This window comes from Cervus canadensis, chromosome 7 (assembly GCF_019320065.1).
Source record: "Cervus canadensis isolate Bull #8, Minnesota chromosome 7, ASM1932006v1, whole genome shotgun sequence".
Classification (NCBI taxonomy): domain Eukaryota; kingdom Metazoa; phylum Chordata; class Mammalia; order Artiodactyla; family Cervidae; genus Cervus; species Cervus canadensis.
The window spans coordinates 72,310,412-72,338,200 of NC_057392.1; the positions used below are offsets into that span (position 1 = coordinate 72,310,412).

A 27,789-nucleotide genomic window follows, 5' to 3' on the forward strand; every position below is an offset into this window, starting at 1 on the left:
GAATCTTCCTGGACCAGGGATCAAACTAGCGTTCTCTGCTTTGCAAGGCAGATTCTTAACTACTGGACCACCAGGTAGTCCAGGCCACCAGACCACCACTGGAAGCCCAGAATACAACCCTCTTTAATTTAGCCACTGCAAGTGGATTTTTCACTTGGAGGTAACTAAATGCCGTCCTGATAGAACTGCATCTTGACTGATAGTCCCACTAGGGAACCATGATCTCTTTAAAGATAAAACCCAGGCCCTTACTTCTGAACCCTGAATATACCTAATGCTTGGTACAAAGAAAAGTTTCACTCTAGTGCTTAAAAACGGGATTGAAGTCTCAGATTTGTTTCAATCCTGAGATTTTATGGTTTTACTCTGTAAACCACTTACAGTATCTGCTCTCACTCTGGCGTTTACCCTCCTCCCCAGCCATTCTATTGCATGTTATTTTAAAGGGAACCCTCAAACTGGGAAGCAGAGGTTGATTTCCACTTCTCTTTAATATGGGTGACTGCTGAAATTACCCTCCTTGCTTAATAAACTTCTAACATTTTTTCCACATTTTTCATATTTCCATTTCATATATGGGACCTGTAAAGACTTTTCAACATGAGATTGAAATTTCAGACTCTTTTGAATATGGTTTCACTCAGAAAATACTTAAAATAATAATTCTGACTTAGGAATTCAATATATTAACAACTGCCAGTGCCAGTCATCAAATTTGTCTCCTTGAGAGGCCACACTGGGCCTCAGGTAAAGTTCATCATCCTCCTAAATAAAAATGCATTTCCTTAGGCCCTGACTTCTTCTCCAGGGGACAGATCAGGCTGATGGTGATGATTATTGTAATGAGCAGTAATTACTGTTGGCTGGACACTGATTTCAGAATTTCTAAAGTCAGAAAGAAAAAATAAAACCCTAACCTAGCTATTATTATAGCAGAGGAAGAAAACCTAATTCCATAAGACTTGTGTTGTTTAACTCCCATCAACAATAAAGGAGAATTATACATGTATAGTTCTCATTCATCAAGAGTATCAAAGAATTCAAAATGGGCATCTCCCAATTAGTTTATGAAAGCACAGATGAAGTTATCACTCAGAAGGAGGTCAAACTTATTCCCTTTTCTCAAAAAGAAGTTTACTGGAAAAGCAGTCACTTTTTAAATTAACCATAGAAGGACTTCTCCACTGTGAGAAGTGAGGACCAGAATACTTAGGTCATCACTAAAGTTGCTCCAAGTCATAGGTGATGATAGGATAAAAATTTGCAAAAAAGTAGCAAAAAGTCCCCTGCATTGGTGGCTTTTGGTTGAGACAGAGGAACGTAGAATACAGGATCCAGCATTTTTTGGGCCATATGACTTAGTCAAAGATCTCAGTAGAGCTAGAGCTAAATTAGTGATTATATTCAGAAAATTCCAAACTTCTCCAAAGGACATTCAAGAAAGCCAGTCAGGGACTTCCCTGGTGATCCAGTGGCTAAGATTCTGGGCTCCCAAAGCAAGGGGCCTGGGTTCGATCCCTGGTCAGGGAACTAGATCCCACATGCTGCAACTAAAATAGTCCCCATGCTGCAACAAAGATTGAAGATCCTGCATGCTACAACTAAGACCTGGTGCAGCCAAATAAATACATAAATATCAAAAAAGGGAAGGGGGCTTCCCTGGTGGCTCAGTGGTAGAGAATCTGCCTGCCAACGTAGGAGACACAGGTTCCATCTCTGATTTGGGAAGATCCCGCATGCCGTGAAGGAGCTAAGCCTGTGAGCCACAACTATTGAGCCTGTGCTCTAGAGCCTGGGAGCTGCAACTGCTGAAACCCACATGCCCTAGAGCTTGTAATCTTGCAACGAGAGAAGCCACCATGATGAGAAGCCTATACACCATAACTAGAGAGTAGTCCCCGTTCGCTGTAACTAGAAAAAAGTCCGCGCAGCAACAAAGACTCAGTACAGCCAAAAATAAATAAATAAAATTATAACCTCACCCCCACCAAAAAAAACCACAGAAAGGAAACCAGTAATACCTGTGAAATCTAAGCACTATCCTCAAAGATGAGGTATTGTTTTTAGACTTTCTCAGAATTTATCTCTCCCAAAGGCTTTTCCTTACTGAACTAATCCTTGGAGATTACCTTTAAAAGCAGCTCTACCTGTCTTGAGATGTCAGCTAAAATCATTTCATTTGTTGCAAGTGTCTCGAAGGAAAGAAAACTGCATACTGTAAAAAGAAGTGATGGGTTGGGTGGTGGCTGCTTCACACTGAATGGTCAGAGAGAGGAAGTGACTTTTGAGCTGAGCTAAGAAGGAACTGAACAACAGATGTTCTAGGAGGTAGACATTTGAGGAGACCCAGAAGAAATGAAGACTTTGAGATTTTTCTGCAGCACAGAATGGTGAGGGAATGTACAGGAGCCCCTGCTGCCGGAGCAAAGGTGGAGGTGGTGCGAGGAGTGATCTGAGATGAGGTTTGATGAGTTAGGCAAGGGTCAGATCAGACAGGCCTTAGGAAAGAGAATTTATTCTAAGTGGGAAGCTATTGGACATGACCTGATCTCATCTGTCTGTTTTTTTGTTTTTTTTTTTAAACAAATATGTTGTTGTGTAGAACTTGGATGTTGTGAGGTTTAAGAGTGAAGATGGAGGGCTGTCAGGAGGATGTTGGCTAAGTCCCAGTGAACCAGTGAAGATTGTTGGTGAATGGGCTGGAATAATAGGAAATGGAGAGACGTGAATGGATTCAGGGGTATTTTGGAAGAACAGCCAATAAAACATTGATGAATTATGCATAGTACATGAGAGGAAGAGAACAATCAAGGCTTGAACTGAGTGAATGATGTTGCAATGAATGATACTTGAAGACTGCAGAAGAAACAGATTATTTTGTGGCGTTAGAAAAAAAATTGTAAACATATTAAGTGTGAAGTTCCTTTTAGATATCGCAGAGAGGTTTGGAAAGTAAAGCTGAATTTGATACTAGTGTTTTCACTAGAGTATTGAGCAAGTGGGGAGAGACGCTAATGAAAAATCATTCAAAAGGAAAATTCTATTTTTAAAAAAAATTTTCTTGGCGGCACCACTCCGCATGTGACATCTTAGTTCCCCAACCAGGGATTGGACCCTGATCCCTTGCAGTGAAAGTGCAGAGTCCTAACCACTGGACCACCCGGGAATTCCCCAAGAGCTTTGTAGGTGATTTAGGTGCAGTTCTGGTTAAAAACCACTGAGTCACAGGAAGATGGACCATCAATTCACACTTGGGGACTGAGTGGTTAGTGGAAGGAGGGCACTGAACAACTCGTGGTTGCATGGTGGCCTGGGAACCACCCGGGAAAGAACAAAGTTTTCCTCCTCCTCTGGTCAAACAGTGTCCAGAAGGGTAAATTTGCATGTCACAACAGTGAGTGTTCGGGCTTCCCTGGTGGCTCAGAGGTTAAAGCGTCTGCCTACAATGCGGGAGACGTGGGTTCGATCCCTGGGTCGGGAAGATCCCCTGGAGAAGGAAATGGCAACCCACTCCAGTAGTCTTGCCTGGAGAATCCCATGGACGGAGGAGCTTGGTAGGCTACATTAGTCCTTGGGTCGCAAAGAGTCAAACACGACTGAGTGACTTCACTTCATAGTGAGTATTCACTGGGACAATAATCCTAACTGTTAACATGAGGACATTGCCATTGTTGCAAGCATTCGTCCTGGGGTTCTCTGAGCTCATTGTGGTGAGGTGGCCTGAGAGAGTGACCGTCAGGCCCACCAGCACAGCACAGCTCTGGGAGGGGCACTCAAAGCACCTGGGTCACAGGCAGTCTGAGGGGGCTCATGGGCTTCCCTCTTCTCTTTCAGTGTGGAGAACTAAACGTCACCCTTGTGTGTATATGTTCGAAAGCAGTAAAACAACACAATGGCAAAGCCACTGAAAGGGTAAATTCCGTTACACTCCTCCACCCGTTTTATGGATTAAAAACATGACAAGGTGTCACTTATGGCCTAATGAGCTACAAAGAATTTTTAAAATACCAGTCAACAAAAATATTATGACAGAACAATTTCAGAAACAGTCCTGTAAGCGGCAAAGTGCTTTTGAGAAAGTTCCTCGTCTTGTTGAATTTTGCACCCAGGAGTTGGCCAGGGCCACAGGAGGCAACAGAAGGCTAGCTGCAGGTAAAGTCATCTACAGATGGGGCTTTCTACACCAGCTCTCTCTAAGCACAGCAACCAGAGAGCTAAGTTGCCTAGTTTACAGAGGCAAACATGGGGCCTCTTACCTGTACTGCCATGAAGCGACCAAGTGGCAGGAAGCAGATGTGACATCAAAGGGAAACGAGGAAAGATGCATGTGGTGTTCAGCTATGGCTGGGTTTGAAAGTTAAGAGCACCAAGTAGTGTCAAATGTGGCCAAGGAACTTAAAGAACTTTCTCAAGCAGGGCTTGCACAGCTTACCCTCATCACTGTGAAGGCAGCAGGGTGAGCAGCAGCTCAAAGGGGGGAAAAAAAGTATAAACATTTTAAAAGAAAATAAACGGCAAGGCTTTTAAAATGTTAAAGGATGCTTTCTGTTGGTTTTAATCTAAAATGGAATTTATCAAAAGGAGATGAAAATGATCAAACAGTGTCCAGAGGGGTAAAATAAAGGGTAAATTTGAATGTAACTACAGTAAATATCCACCAAGATGATAATCCTAACTGTTAACATGACTACATTGCCGTTGTTACAAACATTTGGTTTAACTTAATCCCCAGAATATATTACTGCCAAAAGAAATCTCATTGACAAGAGCTAATGCATTGGTTACTCTAAAAATGATCCCTTTTTAACTGTTGACTTACTGGTAGTGTTCATCATGGAAAAGACTATTTTTATTACCATTGTTATCAATCTCAGTAAAGTTCAGAGGTATTTGCTTGTAGTTGCTACAGCTTCTTCCTTTGCTGGTTAGAATCCACATGTGTGAACAAGAAACCCAGAGGTCGGGTGATGCTGTGCGTCTATCTGATGACAGAGTGACTGTGATTGGATCTTTTCAAAGTGTTTGGCTGAGTGCTCAAACCAGATTCTTTTGACTAAAGCCAACGGGAAAAAAGAAGCAGAAACAAAATGCATGGTGAACATATTAAAAATGTTTTTACATGATAATCCTTTAGAGGAAGTACAAGTGAGGGTGGTGGGGTGGGTGGGTCTCTCCAGCTTCTCAAATACTCCCAGGACCCTGGCAAACATTTTTCAACATCTCAGAACCAGAGAAGAAACGAAAATTAGAAAGCCTCATGAAACTTCCTCGAATCTAGCATTTCAATGAAGTCATGTAATGTGGTGGGAAGGCTTTTGGCCAAACAGAGATTCAGGAAATGTGGATTGAGCTCCAGTTCAGTCATCAAATAGAAAAATCATCTTGGTCAAGATATTTCCTTTCTGGGCCTCAGTTTCCTAATCTATAAAAAGAGAAAGGTTTAGCATTATCAATGGTCTGCAAATAGTGCTTTTCAGGAAGGGAGCAGATGGGGAACCCTACCAAGAATATTGTTTGTTTTAGGTATTGGGGCTTTCTTCAATGAAAGATTTCTGCCATCAGAACATTTCACAGACTACTAGATTACATATTTTTGATATCTAAAATTTAATTTAAAATTAAAATTTAACACCTAAAATATCGAATTTTTAAAGGTCTCTTTAAGAATAAATATGTTGACATAGGGGGAGGGATAAATTAAGAGTTTGTGATTAACATATATACACTACTATATATAAAATAAACACCAAGGCCCTACTGTATAGCACAGGGAACTATATTCAATATATTCAATATCTTGTGAAAACCTATAGTGAAAAAGAATCTGAATCACTTTTGTGTACAGTTGAAACTAACAAAACATTGCAAATCAGCTATACTTCATTTTAAAAAATGAAAAAAATGATCAAAAACAAAAAACAAAAGGAAAAAGAATCAATACATTAAATTGACAGCGGTGGTTTGCAAACTTTTTTTATCATACATACTAATCAGTAAAAATATTTTGCCACCTATTTCCAAAATAAGTATTCAAAAATTGGAGATTCCCTGGAGGTCCAGGGGTTAGGGGTCTGTGCTTTCACTGTCAAGGGTGCAACCCTGGTAGGGGAACTAAGATCTCTGCAAGCTGCATGGTGTGGCCAAAAACAAAACAAAACAAAACCCCACAGAACAAAAATTATATACCCCCCAGAACAAAAATTACATACGCATATTACTGTAAAATATATCCCTTATAAAACATCTCCCCCACAACAGAAATGTCAAAAGGAAAATAAAGATAAAAGTTTTAAAGTAAACCATAAATTTGTTTTTAATAGTTAAAGCATTTTTTTTACCAATAATGAGACTTTTATTGTTAACATTATCAATATTAACATTAAAGCTTTTACTGAAAGTAAATATGAATATGTCATAGCTGATTGATTACTTGTTATTTTTAACATTACTGCATGGTATTTGCTAATTTTCTCCTACCACTATAGGGCTCATGGTAGATCTTCAATGCTAATAGTACTCTCCGTCAGGATCTACGAAACAAAATTAAATAAAATCTATGGCTCTAGGATTTTCTGAATGATTCAAAGATCACAAGATGTTGGAAGATAGTAAATTCAATGATCTTAATTCCAGGCAAAATAATCCATTCTGGCTAATTTAAGCAAAAAGGTTTTATTGAAAGTTAGTATCTAGGCTTCCCTGGTGGCTCAGTGGTAAAGAATCTGCTTGCAATGCAGGAGAGTCAGGTTTGATCCCTCGGTCGGGATGATCCCCTGGAGAAAGAAATGGCAACCCACTCCAGGATTCTTGCCTGGGAAATCCCATGGACAGAGGAGCCTAGCAGGCTGCAGTCCTTGCGGTCGCAGAGTCAGACATGACTTAATGACTAAACAGCAATAGCAGTATTAAATCTGAAGATTGCTTTGGGTAATATGACTTATTTAACAATACTAATTCTTCCAATCCATGAATGTGGGGCATCTTTCCATTTATTTGTATCATCTTCAGTTTCCTTCATCAATGTCTTATGGTTTTCAGAGTACAGGGCTTTCACCTCCTTGGTTAAATTTATTCCTAGGTATTTTATTCTTTTGATTTTATTGTAAATAGGGTTATTTTCTCGATTTCTCTGATAGTTCATTATTAGTATATAGGAATGCAATAGATTTCTGAATATTAATCACAGCCTGTGTCCATCAACAAATGAATGGATAAAGATGTAAATATTACCCCACCATAAAAAACAACAAAATTTTGCCATTTGTGACAACTTGGAAATAAGTCAAAGACAAATATCTTGTGTTTTCACTTGTGAGTGGGATCTAAAAAAATAAAACAAATGAGCAAACATAACAAAACAGAAACAGACTCACAGATACAGAGAAGAAACTAGTGGCTACCAGAGGGGAACGATGTAGGGTAAAGTTGCAAGACAGAAGAAGACGGTTAAAAGGTGTAAATTACTAGGTTAAAAAAAAAGTTACGGGGTACTCTTTCTGCCCCCTTCTGATGTCTAATGTCAGAAGTTTTCTCTATCCCTTTCATACTTTAATAAACTCTATTGCACACACACAAAAAAGTTACAAGGATGTAACCTTCAACACAGGGAATATAGTCAGTATTTTATAATAACTGTGTATGAAGCATATTCTATAAAAAAAATCAAATTACTATGCCATATTCCTCAAACTGAGGCTTCCCTGGTGGCTCAGTGGTGAAAGAATTTGCCTGCAATGCAGGAGACGCAGGAGCGTTGGGTTCGATCCCTGATGGAAGATCTCCTGGAGGAGGGCATGGCATCCCACTTCAGTATTCTTGCCTGGAGGATCCCACGGACAGAGGAGCCTGGTGGGCATCAGTCCATAGGGTCACAAAGAGTTGGACATGACTGAAGCAGCTTAGCAGGTTCGCACCCATACCTGAAACTAATGTAAGTCAGAGAGAGTGACTGCATGCTCAGTCAACTACGTTGCAATTTGACAAAAGAAAAGAGAGTAGGCAGTTTATACAGTCCCCTGGGAGAACCAGGTAAGTAGGCTTGGATGCTTTACATAACTAGAAGAAAGGCCCTCCACAACACAGGAGTAACCTAGCAAAGCCAGTGGCTGTCGCTGCTTGCTTCTTAACCTGATGTGTGGGATTGGATGCCAGGAACTCCGGCACAGCTGCCCCAGGAGTTCTACATGCCTCCTCCGGACTTGCCTGGAGAGCTAACTGCCCCCTAGTGATCACTGCCTCACATTGCTCACTCTGCCTCCATATCTGTAGGTGAAGATCATAGAGATACTAATTGCAATTAACAGGGTGGGTCTAGCCCTGCTGTTCCCTAAGAAATCCTGGTAAGGAAAAGGGGTGAATTGAGTAAAATGGCTGGGGGTGAAGAAAGAGCTATCCCCTTCTAAGAAGGGGCCAGAATCCAAATTACCACATCCATGCAGGCAAAGCTTGGCTGGTGGCCTGGACCAGAATCCGTCCTTGAATAGTCCTGTACAAGAGTGGGCATCAGGGCTTTCAGGAGGCAGCAGGGCTTAGCTTCAGTGAGTGGCTGGGCTGCTGTAGGTTAGGTCACCTGTCAGAATCAATGTGAGGGATGGGAGAGGTAAGGTCCAGCCCCAAGAAAGGGGAGGGGCAATGATTAATGCGGAGGTCACTGCTCACAGCCAACCAGGTTGGGTTCAGGACTGGGCCAGGACAGAAGGGTGATAGCCAAGTGCTTAAAACCTGTCCAGAAGCCTTTTGTTTTCCAGCTAAAAAAAAAAAATTTTTTTAATTGTGGTAACATTGCTTTATAACATTACATAAGTTTCATGTATACAACATTATGTTTCTACTTATGTATACACTGTAGTGTGTTTATCATCAAAAATTTAGTTTCCATTCATCACCATACAGTTGATCCCTTATACCTATTTCATCCTTCTCCTGCTCTGTCCCCTCTGGTAACCACTACACAAATCTCTGTATCTAAGTGTTTTTGCTTGGCTTGGTTTGTTCGCTTATTTTGTTTGTTTTCTATATTTGAGTGAAATCATATGGTATTTGTCTTTCTCCATCTGACTTATTTCACTGAACATAATACTCTCAAGGGGTTCCCTTGTGGTTCAGCAGTAAAGATTTCACCTGCAAGGCAGGAGCCGCAGGAGACATGAGTTTGATCCCTGGGTAGGGAAGATCCTCTGGAGGAGGGCATGGCAATCCACTCTGGTATTCTTACCTCAAGAATCCATGGACGGAGGAGCCCGGTGGGCTAGAGTCCATAGGGCTGCAGTCAGGACATGACTGAAGCGACTTAGCATGCATGCATGCAATACTCTCAAGGTCTATCCATGTTGTCGCCAATGGCAAGATTTCATCTTTTTATTCTATGACTGTGTAGCATTCCACTATATATAGAATCACATCTTCTTTCCATTCATCCATTAATGGACACTTAAGTTGTTTCCAGATCTTGACTATTGTAAACAATACAGCACCAAGCAGTGCCGATATCTTGAGTTCTGATTGATACTTTATTTTGTTTTAGGATGGGTGAGACCAGGCTTTAATAATTAAAAAAATATCTATATCTAGATGGTGAGGGACAGGGAGGCCCGGCGTGCTGCAGCCCATGGGGTTGCAGAGTTGGACACGACTGAACAACAACATACCTAGATGATTATATATATAAATATGCAGATGTGGAGCACACTTTTGATTCTGGATATGGCAGCAGCTGCCCCCCACAGACCTTTATTACTAGGAGAAAGGAGCGCCCTATAGCAGCCCAAACGCTAGAGGGTTCAGTACTGACCAGGCTACAGCTATTCAGAGCTGACAGGCCGGATGAAGGCAGTGCTCTAGTTACTTACTGCTGCACAACAAACCACCCCAAATGTAGTGGTGTGGAGCAATAATAATTTCATTATGTTCACAGTGTGTGGGGGTCAGGAATCCAGGCAGGACAGAGAGGGATGTCTTGTCTCTGCTTCCTCTGGGCCCTCAGCAAATGACTGGAGGTGTCCCAAAGAGCTGGGGGCTGGAATCATCCAGGGACTTCTTCACTCACCTGCCTGGCACCTGGGCTGGGATAACTCAAAGGCTTATCTCAGCTGGGACTGTTGACCAGAGAACCTATGGTGCACTGGGTTCCTCACAGTGTGGCCACTGGGTTCTGAGGTACAGCATCCAATTGGAAGCATTCAGAGAGCAAATGTTCCAAGACAGTTAGGCAGATGCTGCCTGGGCTGTTATAGCTCGGCCTTGGGACTCACGTAACATTACTTCTCTCTGTTGGTTGAAGCAGTCATAGGCCTGCCTGGATTCATGGAAGGGAGGCACAGACACCACTTCTTGACGAGAATGTCAAAAGATTAGGGACCATATTTTATTTATTTTGGGGGGGCTCTGTTGGGGCCTTCTTGCTTTGTGTGGGCTTTCTGTAGTTGCTGCGAGCCAGGGCAAATCGTCACCGTGGTGGGTGGGCTACTCCTTACAGTGGCTTCTCTTGTTGCGGAGCACAGTCTCTAGGCGTGTGGGCTTCAGGAGTTGCGGCACACGGGCTTAGTTGCTCCACAGCATGGGAGTCTTCCCGGACCAGGGATCCAACCTGTGTCCCCTACATTGGCAGGTGGATTCTTATTCATTGTGCCACCAGGGAAGTTAGGGACCATATTATTTAAAAACGCCTATTAAGAGAAAATGAGATGAAAGGAAAAGCTCAGGAGCACATCAACTGCACACAAATATGGACCAATGACTGAATACTTCAGCTTTTAATTTAAATAAAAAATAGTGAAGACTTGTGCTAAGCACTGGGGATGGAAAGCTAAGGCACAGCCCTCAAGGGTTTACAATCTACTGGAGAAGACAGGTGAACGTACATCATTGTAAGTGAAGGTCAAGTGAAGAAAGTGAATCAAGACTGATGGTATGACAGGACTTCCCTGGTGGTCCGGTGGCTAAGGCTCTGTTCTCCCAATGCAGGGGGCCCAGGTTCAATCCCTGGTCAGGGAACTAGATCCCATATGGCTCAGCTAAGAATTTGTGTGCCATAACCAAGGATCTCACATGCTGTATCTAAGACCCAGTGTGCATGCATGCATGCTAAGTCGCTTCAGTTGTGTTCAACTCTTTGAGACCCTGTGGACTACAACCCACCAGGCTCCTCTGTCCATGTGATTCTCCAGGCAAAAATACTGGAGTGGGTTTCCATGCCCTCCTCCAAGGGATCTTCCCCACTCAGAGATCTCTTATGACCCCATGTCTCTGATGATCTACCTGCATTGGCAGGTGGGTTTTTTGTTTTTGTTTTACCACTAGTGCCACCTGGGAAGCCCAAGACTCGGTACAGCCAAATAAATAATAAAAATAAAAAGAATATGGCATGAGAATCATAGTCGCCTAGAGGAAGGAGTAATTAATATAATAGAGAGGCTATGCTCTTCAGGGGGAATCAAATTAAATTAGAAATTAGATCTGAATTTGAATTCCATCTTTGCCCTCTTTTTATACTGAATCATGTAAAAATGCTTTTTCTGTGGCTAAAAATCCATTGAATATCAGTAATTTCATATAGTTCAACTTAACACTAGCTAAGTCACCTTGAACAAGTCACTTAACTTTTAGGAACAACAGTTTCCTCACCTTTATAATGAGGTTAAAAATGTGGTAGGGTTACTTAGAAAGTAAAGTTACATATACCAAGACTTGGTGTACTGCTTAACACAGAGTAATCACTTAAGAAATAGTTGTTACTGTTTTGTAATTATTATTACTATTATTATGAAAGCATTAGAGAGAAGGCTGAGATGGCATTTGAAGGCTGAATGATTTTGAAATGGCCAGATCAAGGAAGTGGTATGAGAGATTTTAAACTGATCAAAAACAGGCTGTTTTTGTGATTCTACTTATAAGTGATGTTTGGTTCTACATTTGTTTTGGGTCCCAGACATTTCTTTTGAAAAGAAGAATTCAAGAAAAAATATTGAAACTGAATTCACTAACAGTAAACCACCACAAGTATTTTCAAGTCTAGACAACCCAGTATTTTTATGGACTAAATAATCTGCAATCCCTCCCTTCCTAAATCACTGAAGCATTTGGCTTAATAACTAATAAATGTGCTTGAAAGAAAGAAAGGGAACTCCTTGAGGCTGAACATAAGAGTGGATAAGAATCTTGGCAGTCTGTGTTGGGGGATGGGGAGCCAATAACTTTGAGAACTCTGGGCTTAAGTTGCAAAACCTTCATAGAATCAGGACATAAAGTTCTGTCTAATATGAGTTAGAAATGATACCTGTGCATGAAGCAGGGTCTCAGAGAGTTATACTACCCGGGAAAGTCTGGTCCAGAAAAATCAAGGAAGCTTCTATCTCATCTGGCCCTTGGGTTAAAATGAAAAGTCTCCCCTGATAATTCTTCCCAACAGGCATACTATCACTTATGTCTGAGGTTCTAATTACACTTCCTCCATAGTTTGGAAAAATCTCAGGTTGGTAAAATTAAAAAATTGATGATATTCTTGGGTCTCTGATAAAGCAAATAAAAAACATTCTGGAAAGATAAGACTTCAAGTAATTTTAAGTATGATTCCCACAGATAAAGTCTTGCTGAAGGTGAACTAAAAACCTATAATTCTAAAAAAGGAAGGCAATCTATCTGAGCAAAGGTAAGTAGATACAACAAATAGCAGGATTAGATCTCTAGAAACTTCAGATAATAGAAGCTAGATAAAACAAATATACTTGAAATGTTTAAAAACTTAATGTTGAGTTTGAAAATAAGAAGGCAATAAAGCAATGTGAAAAGGTAATGGGCACACATTTGGAGAGAACTTATATAAGTTATAGAAAAAATAATTGAGATGGAAAAAAATTAATGACAGTTTAAATAGCTGGTTCAGTCCAGCTCAGTTCAGTTGCTCAGTCATGTCCTGCTCTTTGCGACCCCATGGACTGCAGCACACCAGGCTTCCCTGTCTATCACCAACTACCAGAGTTTATCCAAACCCATGTCCATTGAGTCGGTGATGCCATCCAACCATCTCATCCTCTGTCATTCCCTCCTCCTCCTTCCCTCAATCTTTCCCAGCATCAGGGTCTTTTCCAATGAGTCAGCTCTTCGCATCAGGTGGCCAATGTATTGGAGCTTCAGCTTCAACATCAGTCCTTTCAATGAACACCCAGGACTGATCTCCTTTAGGATGGACTGGTTGGATCTCCTTGCAGTCCAAGGGACTCCCAAGAGTCTTCTCCAATACCACAGTTTAAAAGCATCAATTCTTCTGTGCTCAGCTTTCTTTATAGTCCAACTCTCACATCTATACATGACTACTGGAAAAACCATAGCCTTGACTAGATGGACCTTAGATACAGATAAAGAGAGAATTAAAGAACTTGTATATAAATCTGAGGAAATGATTCAGAATTAAGCACAGAGAGATAAGGAGAATTTATTAAAGAAAGGTGAAGAAACATGGAAGATAGCACAAAACTTTCTAATTAGAGAACAAGAAAGAACAAGTTGAGAGACTGAAGGAGTGGCTGATCAAAAATAGTAACTGCTGAGCATTTTCATAAATTGTTGAAAAACTGAAGCCCTTACATTTAGAAAGAGCTGCTAGTTCTTAGCAAGATGTACTTTAACACTGGAGGACAAGAAGTGTTAGATACAAATATCCCTCAAGGAATTTACAATCCATTACAAGAGATCATAGAGGAACAGACAAAACAACATGCAAGGAAAAAGTGCTAAAGGAGGTTGGCAATGGGAAGAGATTGCTTCCAGTTTGGAGAAATAGATCAACAGTTTTTGGAGGCAGTGATGTTTGTCTTGGATCTCAAAGATAGGTAGATTGAACATGTGAAGAGGAAATGTAATCCCTCCCACACCATTGCCTGCTTAATTCTTCCTAAAGCACAGTTTTAATAACACCATCATGTTAACCAGAATCTTCAAAATCATTCAGTTATTTTCAAGACAAAGCCCCCAATTTTTGCCTTTTGTTATAAGCCCTCCATGGCATATGCCCAACTTATCTTTCTGAACCTATGAAGTCTCTTCTGGAATCCCATAGTTTAGGCATAGTAAGATTCTTTTTTTTTTTTTTTTCCCCAGAATAAGATTCTTAATACTTCTGGTTCATATCTCATGCTTTCCCATCTCTCTTGCTTGTTCCTCTATCTAGAATATCTTTGAATGAAAAGCAAAACTTTGGGGTTTTATCTCGAAAATAATAACTAAGAGTTCTTGATGATTCTGAGTAGTAGAGTGATATTTTCAGAACTGTGCTGTAGGAAGATTAATCAGGCAGTGGTGTGTAGGGTGAATTAGGAAAAGTAGTTCTTAGAGCTAAAGAGCCCACGCACTATGACTGCAGGTTGCACCTTCCCAGGGGTGGGGGGTGGGAGGAGACACAAGTGGAACCAAGCCCATTTAGTCAAGTGGAGAAACCTGCATGATTGTTGATCAATAGAGGTTTAAACCCAACTGTTGTTAAAATCTCAGCCTAACAGTAATGCAACAGAAGCAAATGCATCAAAATATTGACAGCATTTACTATCTTGATTGCTCTGCATTGGTGCTTCCATCCCAGGTAGAAAAGAAATCTGTCTCCCAGAGCCCTTAACAATACCAAAGTCATGATGTGTCAATGTATGCATGTATCAATGTATCCAGCTTCAGAATTCCAAGTTTGATGTCAACTAGCTAGGTGAAAACCTGGATATGAGATGGATGGTAATATTTTTACCCACAGACTATTCTACCTGGGAATAAGTGTAGACCAAGCTTAGAATTATTCTTGAGTTTCTCTATGCAACAGAAAATTCTTCCCCAGTGTTGAAAAGTATTTTCAAGAGTGTTTATAGAGTTGATTTGGAAATTTTTGTTTTAAAACCCAGTACAAGAGCACTGTGTTTTCTGAAACATTTTTAGACTGAATCCTATCATGAGTCAGACTTTCAGTACATCTGCATGAGCCCTCAAAATAGATAATTTCAACAGATCAGTTCCTAGTTTCTTCTGTATACGATTGACTTTCTATACAGAAATTCTTTCTTCCCCTGTCTCAGAACTGTGGTATGCTTCCTTGTCTTAACCTTTGAAAATGGACTGCTTATAAAACATTTGCTAAGGGACATGCATCATCATTTAAAAAAATAGAACTTTACCTTCATAGGTATGTTTCTGGGAAAAGTGAGTATAAATCAAATTTTTGTAAGTCAAATCATATTTTAAATGTCCCATGGGAACTCATTATTTAATAAAATAGCATGGAGCGAATAATCACATTGTGATGTGGCTTTTCATAAAGCAGGGCACACCTGTATCCCACTCTGTCATGGCTAAGGGTGTTCACTCTATAGCTGAGTTTGAGGGTAGCCAGGACTGCCTTGGACCCAAGTCAAGGGAATTAAGTTACTGAGTACTGAGGATCTTGTTACAAGGCAGTCTTCTCTATAAGCTGTCTCAGCATGGGTCCTATAGTTTGTGCTTTAAAAGATGTGGAAAATCTGCTCTATCTATAAGTTTAAAAGTACATTAAGTAAATTAATGTACTTTGATGATGTCTATATTTTCTCATGTCAACTGTAATCATTTGTTTGAGTAAAGAATTTTAAAGTACCGCATGTGTAAATTTCACAGGTCTTTTATTTCCTGGCAGCGATCTAGACTGTCAATTAGTTTCATGTGTTGATAGTAAGGGTAACAACTAGATTCATGAAAACCAAAATTTCAAAACAATAAACAAACAAGAAATCAAGTAAACAATTTAAAAAAAAAAAGCACTTACTAATCCTCTTAAAAACCTCTCTGTTCAAATTGTCTGTGTGGCTTTCATCTCACAGGGAGACACTATGGTTACTAGATATACTAGACATCTTCAAGTGATGACTTTGAAGCTACTGTTCTGAAAGACTTGCAATCACATGGCTAGGGGAGGAGCAACGTTCCTGTCAGTGAGTGGGCTCTCATCACCATGGCCCAGATTCTGTTGCCTCAAGCTGTCTGGGAGATGGTCAAGGCTCAGTTTGGGATGAGCTGTTTGATATAGCGGCTCAGATGGTAAATACTCTGACTGCAATGCAGGAGACCAGAGTTTGATCTCTGCATCAGTAATATCCTCTGGAGAAGGGAATGGCTACCCAATCCAGTATTCTTGCCTGGAGAATCCCATGGACAGAAAAGCCTGGTGGGCTACAGTCCACGGAGTCGCAAAGAGTTGGACATGACTGAGCAACTAACACTTTCGCTTTTTTCACTTTTCATGTAGAGAGTAGGCATAAGTACACAAGAAACTATTAAAAATATGTAGCTAAAAATCCAGCCATACATACATTGATGCCTGTTCAAACTGCAATGTTGAGATCTAGTGGCACCAGCCAGATTTTATATATCAAAGGCTTTGGGTTTCAGCTATTTGAGAGAATAGTTTGTTGAGCAAAGGAAAAAAACTCTCAATCCAGATGGGAATGGGAAGGGCAGTGTCCAAGACTCCTGGACACACACACACACACACACACACACACACTTGACATAAGCTTTATCATTATGCCAAATTACAAATGTTAGAACTTAGATTTCTTATAGCCCCATTTGTTAAATTTCTACTAGGTAGCAGGCACTAAATACTAAACACTTTGTAAACATTATCTTTAATCTTTGCAATGATTTTGCAAGATATACACAATTGTCCTCATTATACAGGAGAAGATGAGGACTCAGAGACATTCAATAACTTGCTTAAAGTTACAGAGCTGGTAAAGGTAGGACTGGGATTTGAACTTTCAAAGGTTTGATTCTTAAGGTCTTGGAATGCTATTTTGCTCGCCCAGAGTTTGTCTAATTTACAACAATCCTGAAATCTGAACACTGCCATCTTTTCCTAAATATGGCAACCACAGTTTCCAAAAGAGTTCCAAGATCTTTGATGGTATTTGTCTCTTTTGCAGGCCCTAAAAAAGGACTCACTTAATTTTGTTTTACAAAACCTAGCTTTTAACCCTTAAACATCTCAACCTTCAGGTATTCACCACTTAGAATGCTGAGATATCCAGGCTTCAGTATCAACTCTCTGAGTCACAAAATTAGAATATGAAGATGTTACACAATTCTCTGAAATCTTTCTATCCCAGATTAAGATGTCTTTCTCTAGAGAATTCTATAGAAGAGAAAACTAGAACTCAAGGGCTTACACAAAGAGCTTTAAATTTGGCTGTAATCTGGGCTCAGGATATCAGATGTGTGAGTTCCAGGACTTTCCAGAGAGAGACCACAACAAATTAAGTGCCTAGTGATGTAAGGCATTGTGCTAGCCTATGGGAAGGGGGGTTGAGAAAAAGAGATAGCAGTTGTTTCAGCTTCACAGTTCACAAGACATTTCCACACACTAACTCCACGTTAGAGTGAGAAAACAAAGTTTAGAGAAGATAGGCATGGTCTCCTTCAAGAAGCCTACAGCTGAGAGGGGAAGGAAGAAGTGTAAACAAAGAACTCTAATCTAAGGAGGGAGAAATACATGTCATACACTTGACAGCAAAAGGCTGGGGGTGCGGGTGAGTGGGAAGTGGAGGCGGCTGTCTGTCAGTCAGACCAGGATCCAGGAAGGCCTTGCTGGTGGCAGACGGGGGCCGGAGGAGTTGCAGCCTTTAATGGTAGAAGTTCATTCACTGCGCCCGCTCCCGTGACCAAGGCAGAAAGCAGGATTTAAAATGAGGTTATCACAGAGGTGTCATGATCCAAGACAGGAGAAAGAAAACCCGGCCAGGAACATTCTAGAGCAGTGCTTCTCCAACTTAAAATGTTCAAGCGAACCACCTGTTAAAATGTTGATTTCGATTTAGTAAGTCTGGGTTGAGACCTGAGATTCTGCATTTCTAATAAAGTTCGGGTTATGCTTGTTGTCGCTGGTCCGCGGGGCCACACTTGCAGGAGAACCCGTTTCACCTGGGAGTGTGTTAGGAAAGCAGACTGCCTGGGTCTTACTCTAGACTTAACTGAATCAGAATGCGTTTTTAACCAAGATCCCCAGGGGGGTGGGTTACATGCACTTTTAACTTTGAGGTGCAGTCCTCTGGCATATTCTTCTTTCAGAAGGGACCTAAGGAGTTGCAAACTTCTCCGGGGCATCGGGTACCAGTACTCTGGTTTCTCTCCGGAGCTCCTGTTCCACCGGCAGAGATTTGTGCCCCCCGAAGCTGCTCCTCCTGATCCTAAACCAGTAGCAACTCCAGGAGTTGATCGCCTCATAATCCTCCTTGCTGGGTTTCTTTCCACCCCAACACACGCTTCCCCGGGGCGCTCCAGCTGTTTCCCACCCCCACGCCCTGGCGGCTACTGTGCACAGCTGGAGCCCGACGCAGCGGGCGCACCCGGAGCTGCGGCGGCCGGGGAAGCCAGGCGGGGGCGCCGCAGACTAAGGCTGTGCGGGATCAGGCCGTTTCGATCCCGGAGAGGGCGGCGGGAGCGACGGGCGGGGGAGCGCGAGCTCCGCATCTGGGGCCAACCGGCGGGGCCCTGGCGCGGCCCCACATTCCCACACCGCGGGAGCGGCGGCGAGCTACCTGGGAGGTGGCGCGCATCACCCCAACCTGTGTTTCATAAACCCGTCGGGAAATAGTTCTCAGCCTCGAGGGCCGGTAATCAGCCCGACCTTCTCTCTCAAGAACTGCTGATTACAGTCCCCGAGCTGGGCAAGGGCCTCGGGGGCCTAGATTTGAAGTCTACTATTTAATATCATTATCATTATAGAAAAGTCAGCCACCTCGCACCCCCTCTTCCCCTACGTACACGTCTGACATTGGGGAGGGGGTGTTGAACGACCAGAGAGTAGGAGCAGGATTGTAAAATCTAACGATTTGCTAAGAAATCCAGGACCGAAAACGCAATTTACAAAACGGCGAGTTTTACAAGGTAGAGAAGGTAACTGGGCAGAAAACGCGCGGCCGCCGGAGTCCCGCAGCGCGTGCTCGCCGGAGCGGGCTGCCTCGGAGCGCGCCACCCCCTCTCCCTGGGGCAGCGCGAGGATTTCGCAGGAAGAGGAGGCTGCCTGGGTGCGCTAACCCGGCGTCCGCGCGCCGCGGAGAGGGGTACCCGCCTCCCGCGCCCCCTGCGGCCGGTGGCGCCCCTTCCCCCGCAGGTCAATGAAACCAAGCTAGCCCCGCGCCTCGCCCGCCCTTCCAGCGCTCTAATCACCGAGAGCTTTCCTTTCTGGGCAAAGCTCAGTGGACGCTTTCAACTTAACACCTTCACACAGCCACTGCAGCGGGGATGTGCGCGTTTCCCCCAGCTTGGGTATATGAGGCTGTGTTTCTCCCAAACTAAAGGGACAATCTTAACATCTATTAAAGCCTACGTTCTCTGTCTTGAGACTTAATCGGGTTTGTCCAAACTTTTGTGATTATATGTGTGTGTGTGTGTGTGTGCGTGTGTGCGCGCGTCTCCACCCTCCTCTCGCCACCCCACCCCCGCCCGTGCAGGGCGAAGTAGTCCTATATAGCGATGATAAATATCCCTGTTGATCACTTGATTGATTACCTCCCTGAAAGGTCACGCGGGCTCGCAGTAATTTCCTTTTGCCTAAGGCTCCCTTTTCACTTTTACTCCTGCACGACAGCTCCGAGTACACGGGATCTTTATTTTTTATTTTAACCCCTAAATGCAACCCCTCCCGAAAACAATGCACACAAGAAAAATCGAATAAAATCAACTCGAGACCTTTTAGCTCAGTCGTAGCCACCCTCCCCATCTCGCTCCTTTCTTTCTTCTGGCTCCCGCCCCCTCCTGCTCCGGGCCCCTCTCCCCAACTCAAATGTATTCTGGACACTGTTTAATAGATGAGCGTCTTGCAAGTAAACTCAGGCATCCCTTGGGTCTGCATTTCATGTCTGTGGCTCTCTCTCTTTCTCTCCCGTGGACTAAAAATTCGGATTTTAACCACTAGACAAGCTATTAATTTAGCTAGACTACCTAGGGTCCTGAACCCAATTAATTTCTAATAATTATAGCCCAAGGGGGCGAGATAGATCTCCCTGCCTCTTTCTTTTATTGCCACTCCACGCCACGGAGGTCAGCGTATAATAATAAAGTGTATATTTTGAAAGCGATCTCAAGAACAGTGAGTTATTGCAATGAATGAAAATTGTTTCCATTTTGGCTAATTGAGCCGGTGGCCGAAAGCTAGAGCTCTGAGACTAAATAAAGAGGACTGTTTCATTTCAACATGAAGAAACCCCTGCCTAGCTCTGGTCACCCAGCGAGAGTTTAATTTCTTAACAGCCAACCTGAAACCCAGCGTTGGGTAAACAGTATTAATAATTGCATTACAATGATTAAATTAATCTTGCTGGTAGCCAGAAGAATATAGGTTGTGATTGAATAGCAAGATGTAAAGTTCACTGCACAAAGACAATAGGCCAAGAAATACCTCCTTAAAGAATCCAAACTTTCTTTCAAAGATACCGTGGGGCTGGTTCAATTATAGTGCGAGCAAAGAAAAATTTCCTGTTGCATGTAATTTATTGAAAATCGGTTCTTTGCTGTTTCTAGCATTAACTAAAAAAACATAGCTGGAAAAGAGATATGCTTGTTCTGTTCTCTTCTTCAACAACCCATCTTTCCTCCAACTCCCAGCTCGTGTTCTCTGCTTCTGTTATAGAAAAAAATCCGAAAGAAAAAAAACGACAGTAATAAAACAAGCAAATCCAAACAGCCCGTAAACTCATCGACTTTCCAAGGACGCACGGTTTCCAGGATGCCCGTTTCCGTGGGAGGAAACGCAAGAAAACGTGGGACACAGTCTACTGCCCCTTAAGGAAACGAATTTCAGGAGCAGAGGGAAAGGTGGACGGTGCGGATGCAGGCAGCGACGGCAGCTCCGACAACTTGTTGGAGGCCTCTTTTCTCTTGGGCCAGCGACAGCTTAGACGGGACGTCAAAGGGTGTCGGGAACCTCAGGGGCCGCTGAACAGAAAGTCACCTGTTGGGTCTCACGGCTGAGACTTGGGACAGGTGGACCTGACGGGGTCCGGGTACTGGGGAGTGGGAACCCGCTGGGGTTGGCTCTCAAGGGTAGTGGCGCTGCAGGCGGTGAGCGCGGTCCGCGGCTGCTGGCGTTTGCTCCATCAGCTTAAACACACTTGAACTAGCACGTTAGTTCTTTTATTAACACTCAAGGCAGAAAACACATGATAAAAGAAAGAAATAAGAAAAAAAGAAAAGAAACCCAGGTTTCAGGTTTGAAAACAAAAGCGATGATTCTGTGAGTACTTTTATTAAACAACAACCACAAGTATGATGCCTGATCTTTTCACAGTGCCTTGGCCCGAGGGCACAGAGGAATTTGTGTTTATTATTTCAGTTAGAATATGTTGGCTTTGCTCGTGTCCAGAAACTCTTGGAAAGACCAGGCTGAAGACCCATTCGCTGAAGCCACAGCAACCCCAGGGATTTGAAAAACCAGGAGGGGAGTGTGCCCTGGCCGCGCCTCATTCCCCACACCCCCTGCCCTCTAGAAAGGCTTTCACGACAGAGATCTCTAAAGTTGGGGGGAAATCAGTTTTGATTTTCTTTAGTTTTCTGTATCCCACTCAATTCTCACAGCCCCTACCCCAACCTCTGGTCCGCCACTGTGGTTTATAATTTTTCAGCAGAAACAACGGCTGCAGCTTCACATGTGGGTCTTGTTTTTACTTGGGTTTGATTCCATGGTCCCTTCATTTTCTATAAAATTGCCCATCACTCCTCTTACCCCCCTTTTTGCAACGGGACCCAAATATAGACCTCCACTCCCCAACCCGGGCATGAGATAAAAGGAATTAAGTAGAAAAGTAGAAGGGGCAATGTTAACTTCTTTTGTTTATTTTTTAAGTTCCCCAGAGTGAGAAGGTGAAATGAAACCTCTCAGGCAGAGCCTCCTCCTGTCTACATCCTTACTGGACTCTACCGCCCTTCCTGAAGGTCAAAGACCTTTAGGTTTGGATAGCTGGGAGGGGCTTGGTCCTCTGGACTGCCTCTCTATCCTCTGGCCTAGGTGAGGGTCCCCAGAGAGTCCTTTAACCTGATCAGAAGCAGTTTCTATGAACTTCTTGCTGGTCAGTCTAGTGCGTTTCTCTCCCTAGAGATTTTACTTTGGCGAAAGTTCTCAACTCCCATTTCACTTTTTCCTCTGAGGACCTTTTCTGGTTGGAGGGAAGACTTGCCTTCGTGTAAACTGAGGGAAACTAGTGAACTCAGTCATAGACTTCCGGCATTGACAAATTCAGAATGCTGAAGTGCCTGGTCATTTTGCATGGGCCAAATGTATGAGCACACCACCTGTATGCAGAGGGCAATAGAAACTGTAGAAGGAATGGAAACACCCCCACCCAAACTTGCCTCTTTACTTCAGAGGGAATGATAGAGTTCTCTTGTGCCCATGTGTGTGGACACCAGAGTCTTCTCTTTTGGAAACTGTTTTACTCCTACTTTGTGTAATTTTTTCATCACCCTGTTCCATCTCCCCCCTCCCCTACCTCACATTTCAGCATTAAACATCTGTCTCCCCTGGGTCTTGTAGCTTGATTCTCCAGGGACCTGTACTTACAGCCAAATGCTCCCAGAATTACACAGCTCTGGAGAAAGAGAAATGATGGGCATCCTTGCCAAACTGAATCTTTCAAATTTTAATTTTCTGGAATAAAGATATTTGCGAGCCATTGATGGATAGTACCCTTTGGGGTTGAACCTTGCTATCTGTTCCTAGTTTTGACAGTAAATGACAACAGGTACAATTGGGCATCTCAGTTATCTTCCTTCCCCTACCCTGCCTTAGCCAAACTCATGCCTAGAACCTGCTATTCTTTTCTCTTTCCTTTAACTTGAACATCAAGGATGTATCACTGTAGCACAGAGAAAAAAATTGTGATATTCTTTTATGGTGTCTGGCAGGATTTGCAACAGATATTAATGAGGACATAAACAGCTCATGGAAGGTATTGAACAAAACTGTTTAAGGTAAGGAGGTTGTACCAAGAGAAAATTCACACATACTCGGGATTTATTCATACCTTAAACACAGCTAGCTCCTTTAAGAGGTCCCCATTTCTGCGTGCCCAATTCTTTGGTAAATCCTGTAATTAAAGCAATTTTTCAACAATATATTTCTTAAAAAGTGGTGGTGGTGGGGGAATCTGTCTCCCATCTCTTCCTTCTTATGACCCGGGAGGTCGCGGGTTTAAGCGAATGAGTGAAATGGCAGACAGGCTGAGCTGCAGCAGGAGGCGACAGGGGCAGCGGTGGGGGAGGCCGGAAGGTGACAGCCGACCTCAGGGAAGGCAGAAAGAAGGTCTTGGATGTCAAATGCCCAAGGTTCCCGGACCTGGGAATCAAGGGTGATCATTATTACTTGGTGGGAATAGACCAACCAACTGACATGTTCCAAGGATGGCAGGAAGTATTAGCATTACACCTAAAATCAAGGAAGAAGCAGTTATTTATTCTGCTTTCAGCTTTGAAAGCAGAAGCCGCAATAGCTTCAGTAGCAGTAGTAGCCGCAGCAGATTTCCCGAAGTTCAGGATGATTCTCACTTTCTCCTGGATCGCTCGCCGAGTCCGGTCCTTCTGGTTCTTTAGTGTGGGAAAGATTTTTAAAAGTCTCCTCCCCTCCCCCCACTCCTTGCTTTCCCCCAAGGACCGTACAGAAAATGTCCTGCAATTTATGGTGGGAAAAACAGTAATAGTAATGATACAGGCTTATTAGTGATTCCAACACGAAATCAACCCTTTGCCCGAGTCTTTTCGTTCCTTTTTTTTTTTTTTCTGGGCGAGGTGTCTGCTCCCCTCCGACTCCCTGCGCTCGTTCCCCGCCCCCCGCCGCCCTCCCCAAGGCTCCCTTTCTCCGCCTCCTCGGCGATTGCCATCTGACAAGATCTCCAAATCAAAGTGATAAATCGCTCCAAACTTTTTTTGGCGGCGCTGAGATGTTGGAGGGGCGTCTAGCGCGCATGTGCGAAGGTGTCCAAACTGACAATGCTGGAGAGATAGCGAGTGTGGATTGAGAGAAAGGGAGAGAGGGAGGGAGAGAGAGTGAAAGAGAGAAAGACAGAGAGTGAGTGTGTGTAAGAGAGAGAGAGAGTGTGTGTGTGTGTGTGAGAGAGAGAGAGAGAGAGAGGGAGAGGGGGAGAGAGAGAGAGAGGAGAGGGAGGGAGCGAGAGGGAGAGCAAAAGAAGGAAAAGATCCAAGAAAAAAAAACCCCAACCACACACCAGCGGCTGCAGGACTGGGCACAGCATGAGATCCAAAGGCAGGGCAAGGAAACTGGCCACAAGTAGGTGCAATATCCCTTTTCTATTGGATTTCCCCCTCCTCTGCCATCTTGCATATCTGTCTACAGCGCTCCGGGAGGGAGCGCGGGGCTGCCTCTCGCGCCGGGGCCCCGGGCGGAGGGCAGGCGCAGCGCCGCTCCAGCAACCTGCCGGTCCCAGCCTCCGCGCCGGCCGCCCGCGCTCTAGCTCCTTGTTTGGGCGCCAGAGGAGCCGGGGCAGCCCCGGAGCCCAGTGCGCGGAGCAGCTGTGGCAACCCCGGGGTGGGGGTGGGGGTGGGGGCAGCCAAGACCTGGGTGGGAGGGAGGAGAGCGAGCGCGAGCGGGCGGGAAGGGGTGGGGTGGGGTGGGTGGGGTGGGGGTGGGGGAGAGGAGCTGCGAGAGTCTCCCCCTCCCCTCCCCTCCCCTTCCCCCCAGGCGGAGGAGAGTTGCCTCTGGCCAACCAGCTAGTCCCGGGTGTGGGAGGGGGAGCGGGGGATGGGGGGGGCGGGCTGGGGAAAGGAGCCTTTTCGCGCCTCGGTTTGTTTCTGGGGTTTGGGAAGGCTCGGAGGGAGCTACGGTGGCGGCGGGCAGCCGTGGTGGAGTTGGGAAAAGTTGCGAGGCGGCCGCTGGAAGTTGCGCGGGCTGGCGGGCTGCGCCGAGCGGCTGTTGCGGTAGTGGGCGCTGTGCGCTCCGCCGAGTTCTCCAGCGTGCGCGGCGCGGCGGGAGGACTGGGGTGGGGAGTGGGGGAGACGAGGGTGGAGGCTGTAGTCCGGGTGTGTGTGTGTGTGGTGGGGGTGGGGGAGCGGGCAGAGCCGAGCTACCGGCTCCGCGGAGCCGCGGGCAGGTGGGGAGAGAAGAGGCCCCGCGAGCGCCTGGAGGGCGCGGAGTAGAGGGCGCGCAGCCAGCGACGACAGCCGCCGAGGAGAAGGAGGCCGAAAGGGCGCGCTCCGGCCCGCGAGCTCCAGGCTGGCAGGGCGCCGAGTGACCCCCAGGGGGCGGCCTGCGGGGACACTGGGCTCGGAGAGGGCGCGGCAGAGCCTCCCGCGCTGTTTCTGGACGCAGCCGAGGTCTTGGGTCACTAACCCTCCCCGGCGCCCCCTGCCTGCCCGGCGTGGAGCGGCCTTGGTCACGCGGGAAGAGGGCGATTGAGTTCGGGGCAGGGGCGACGGGACTCCCATCCCCCATGCTTCTCGCCGAAGTGTTGGGTGGCTTCGGTCGGCATTGCCCGCCGAGCCGACACTGTCCGAGAAATCGGTAGCATCAGCCGGGCGTGTAGGCGACGGGACTGGATTTGTCCAAATGCTTCTACGTCGAGTCTAAGGGGACCCGGCGGTGCCGAGTCCCGGAGCGATCCCGGGCAGTTCAAAGCGCTCCTCCGCAAGGTGTCAGCACGCGGGCTGCAGCAGCCTCGGCAAAGCACAGGCCGTCGTTCGCTCTCCCGCTCGCTGAAAACATAATTCTCTTAATTGTTTTGCGTGTGGATCAGAGAACGTAGAGAGAGGGTGGTGGGTGGGATGCTTCTCCCAAGTGAACCCCTAGTCTCCCCCATCCCTGCATATTAAAGCCAAGTAACGCCCCGAGCCTTCCCGCCTTTGGTGACCCCGCCGCAGCCGTGCGGAAGGCAGCGGCATCCCGGGCGTCTTGGTTTCTTTGGCGGTGAGAGTCCGCGGTCTAGCTCAGCGAGATGCTGTCATCGTAGGCGCCTTTCCAGTGCTTCTTCCAGTCCTCACGCAAGCACTCCCTCTCGCCCAAATACGTTTCCTTTCGCTCTGGTCTCAGAGATCAACCTATATATAGGACTCTTTGGGCCATCAGTCCATCTGTTTCTCTTTTGGATATTGTTCATTTCACTTAGCTGCGACAGTGTCAAAGCGCGCCAGTGGAACTCCTGTTTTTCCTGTTTGCGTTTAATGGGGCCGATGTCTTTATTTTCATCTGAGGAGGAATAAATGTACATATATGCTTGGAGGCCTGTGGGCTTCAATTCCGACTGAAGGTTAGTTAGGGTTGTGTGTGTGTGTGTGTGTGTGTGTGTGTGTGTGGTTGCGGGGACTAAGCGGGGGGTTGAGAGCCGATTTCAACTCTGCCTAAGTTGTGAAATGAAAGCCGAACCCTTCGCGCGCCTCATTGCCTGGTATCCGCCGAAGTGAAAGCAGAACACAAAACCGTTCGAATTTTCTTGGGCAACTTTTTCAACTATTTTAATTACCAAGTTGTTCGCTGCCGAATTCAAACATTCCCGCATGCACAGTCCACTCAACGTCCAGAAACCGAGTCTGGTTTCCTATTTGAGGATACTTGTCATTCATCCAGTGGGAGACCCGTTTATTTTGTCTTTAGTGTTTCTAAGGATGCCGCCGCGGCTTTCTGATAACTAGATGCGAACTCTCACAAACTTTTCTTGCTAAGCCTCAGGTTCCCGCTGGCGCTGCTCCAGCTGTTGCCAACACGGCTGCCTTTCGGACGGGAGCGCTGCTTTATGCAATTCTTCGGTTCTAACCTGGGTAACGAAGGAAATCATATTAAAACTAAGAATTTTTGTATCTTGAAGCGCTGTTTCCTTCCCCCGCGTAGTGCGTGTGAGTTTCCAAGCGCAGGGCGGAGATAGTCGCTGACCCCTGCTGTGAAGCCAGCGAAAACTTCGTGGCTGTGTCTGCACCGGGTTTCTTTCTTTTTCTGGGTTAGGAAGAGGCAGTGTGACCAGCATACTTTAAAAAACAAAACCACCCTTCTTGTTGTAAAAGTAAACACTACAGTGGAATCAAGTCACTTAGAAACAGTTGTTTCCTCGACTGTTATTCTTCATGAATTTTGTAAAGTTCTTTGGTGGCCAAGTCCTGTCGCGATCTTGGCTAAGGTACAGGATTCCAAGGATCCAAACCAGGGACCACAGACCCTGAAAGTACCGCTGATGTTAAACTCAGAATGAAGGCACAGCCTAACTCCCGACTTACAGGACTTGTTTTTTCCTTACACAATAGTTAAAATCGATACATTCGTTGCAAATCATTTGGGAGGAATAAACCATTACATTAAAATAAAATAAAGAAGGGAAAAGCAAGAAGACTGACATTTGTACTGTCGAAAGATGGTGGCTTTTATCCCCACCTTTAAGAAAAGAAAACTAAAAGCCAAGCAGTCTCTGGCAGCTGGGTGAGGCTTCCCAGCCGTTTTCTTGGGCGGCCAGGACAGCACCTGGGCCGTGCCAGAAATGCCAGTTCCAACTGTTTCCTTCTGGTGATGGGAAAGAAGTGAAGTTGGGTCTGCCTAGCGTGTCTAGGGCCCGAAAACCGAAGGAATCCCCCCCACCCTACTTCTCCAAAGTGACACCCGGCAGGGTTTCAATCACAGCAATGAACGAGTTGCAACGAATAACCCCCCTTAGCTACCGGGCCACGCAGAAGTCTCGTAAAGACCCAGAAGGCGATGCGATTAGCAAGACCCCAGTGAGGGGGGGGGGGCACTTGTTACTTGTACACTTGATCTCGGTTTAAAAAGAGGCTCTGAAGTAGGTAAGGTAGATGACGACT

The 27,789-nt window shown here is 44.9% G+C and overlaps 1 protein-coding gene across 6 annotated transcripts in view; it reads left to right on the top strand.

Annotated features, from left to right (window-relative positions):
- Nucleotides 1-23,870: 23,870 nt before the first annotated feature.
- The window catches only part of MECOM (MDS1 and EVI1 complex locus), a 607,963-nt gene continuing 604,044 nt past the window's right edge, over nt 23,871-27,789 (top strand). The window contains exon 1 of one of the 6 annotated variants that reach the window (XM_043473798.1): nt 23,871-24,283. In XM_043473798.1, coding sequence (XP_043329733.1) covers nt 24,247-24,283 — 37 coding nt within the window. In that variant the 5' untranslated portion in view covers nt 23,871-24,246. The remainder of the gene's footprint in view (nt 24,284-27,789) is intronic. The other 5 variants (XM_043473791.1, XM_043473792.1, XM_043473793.1 and 2 more) reach the window with 5 other exon arrangements.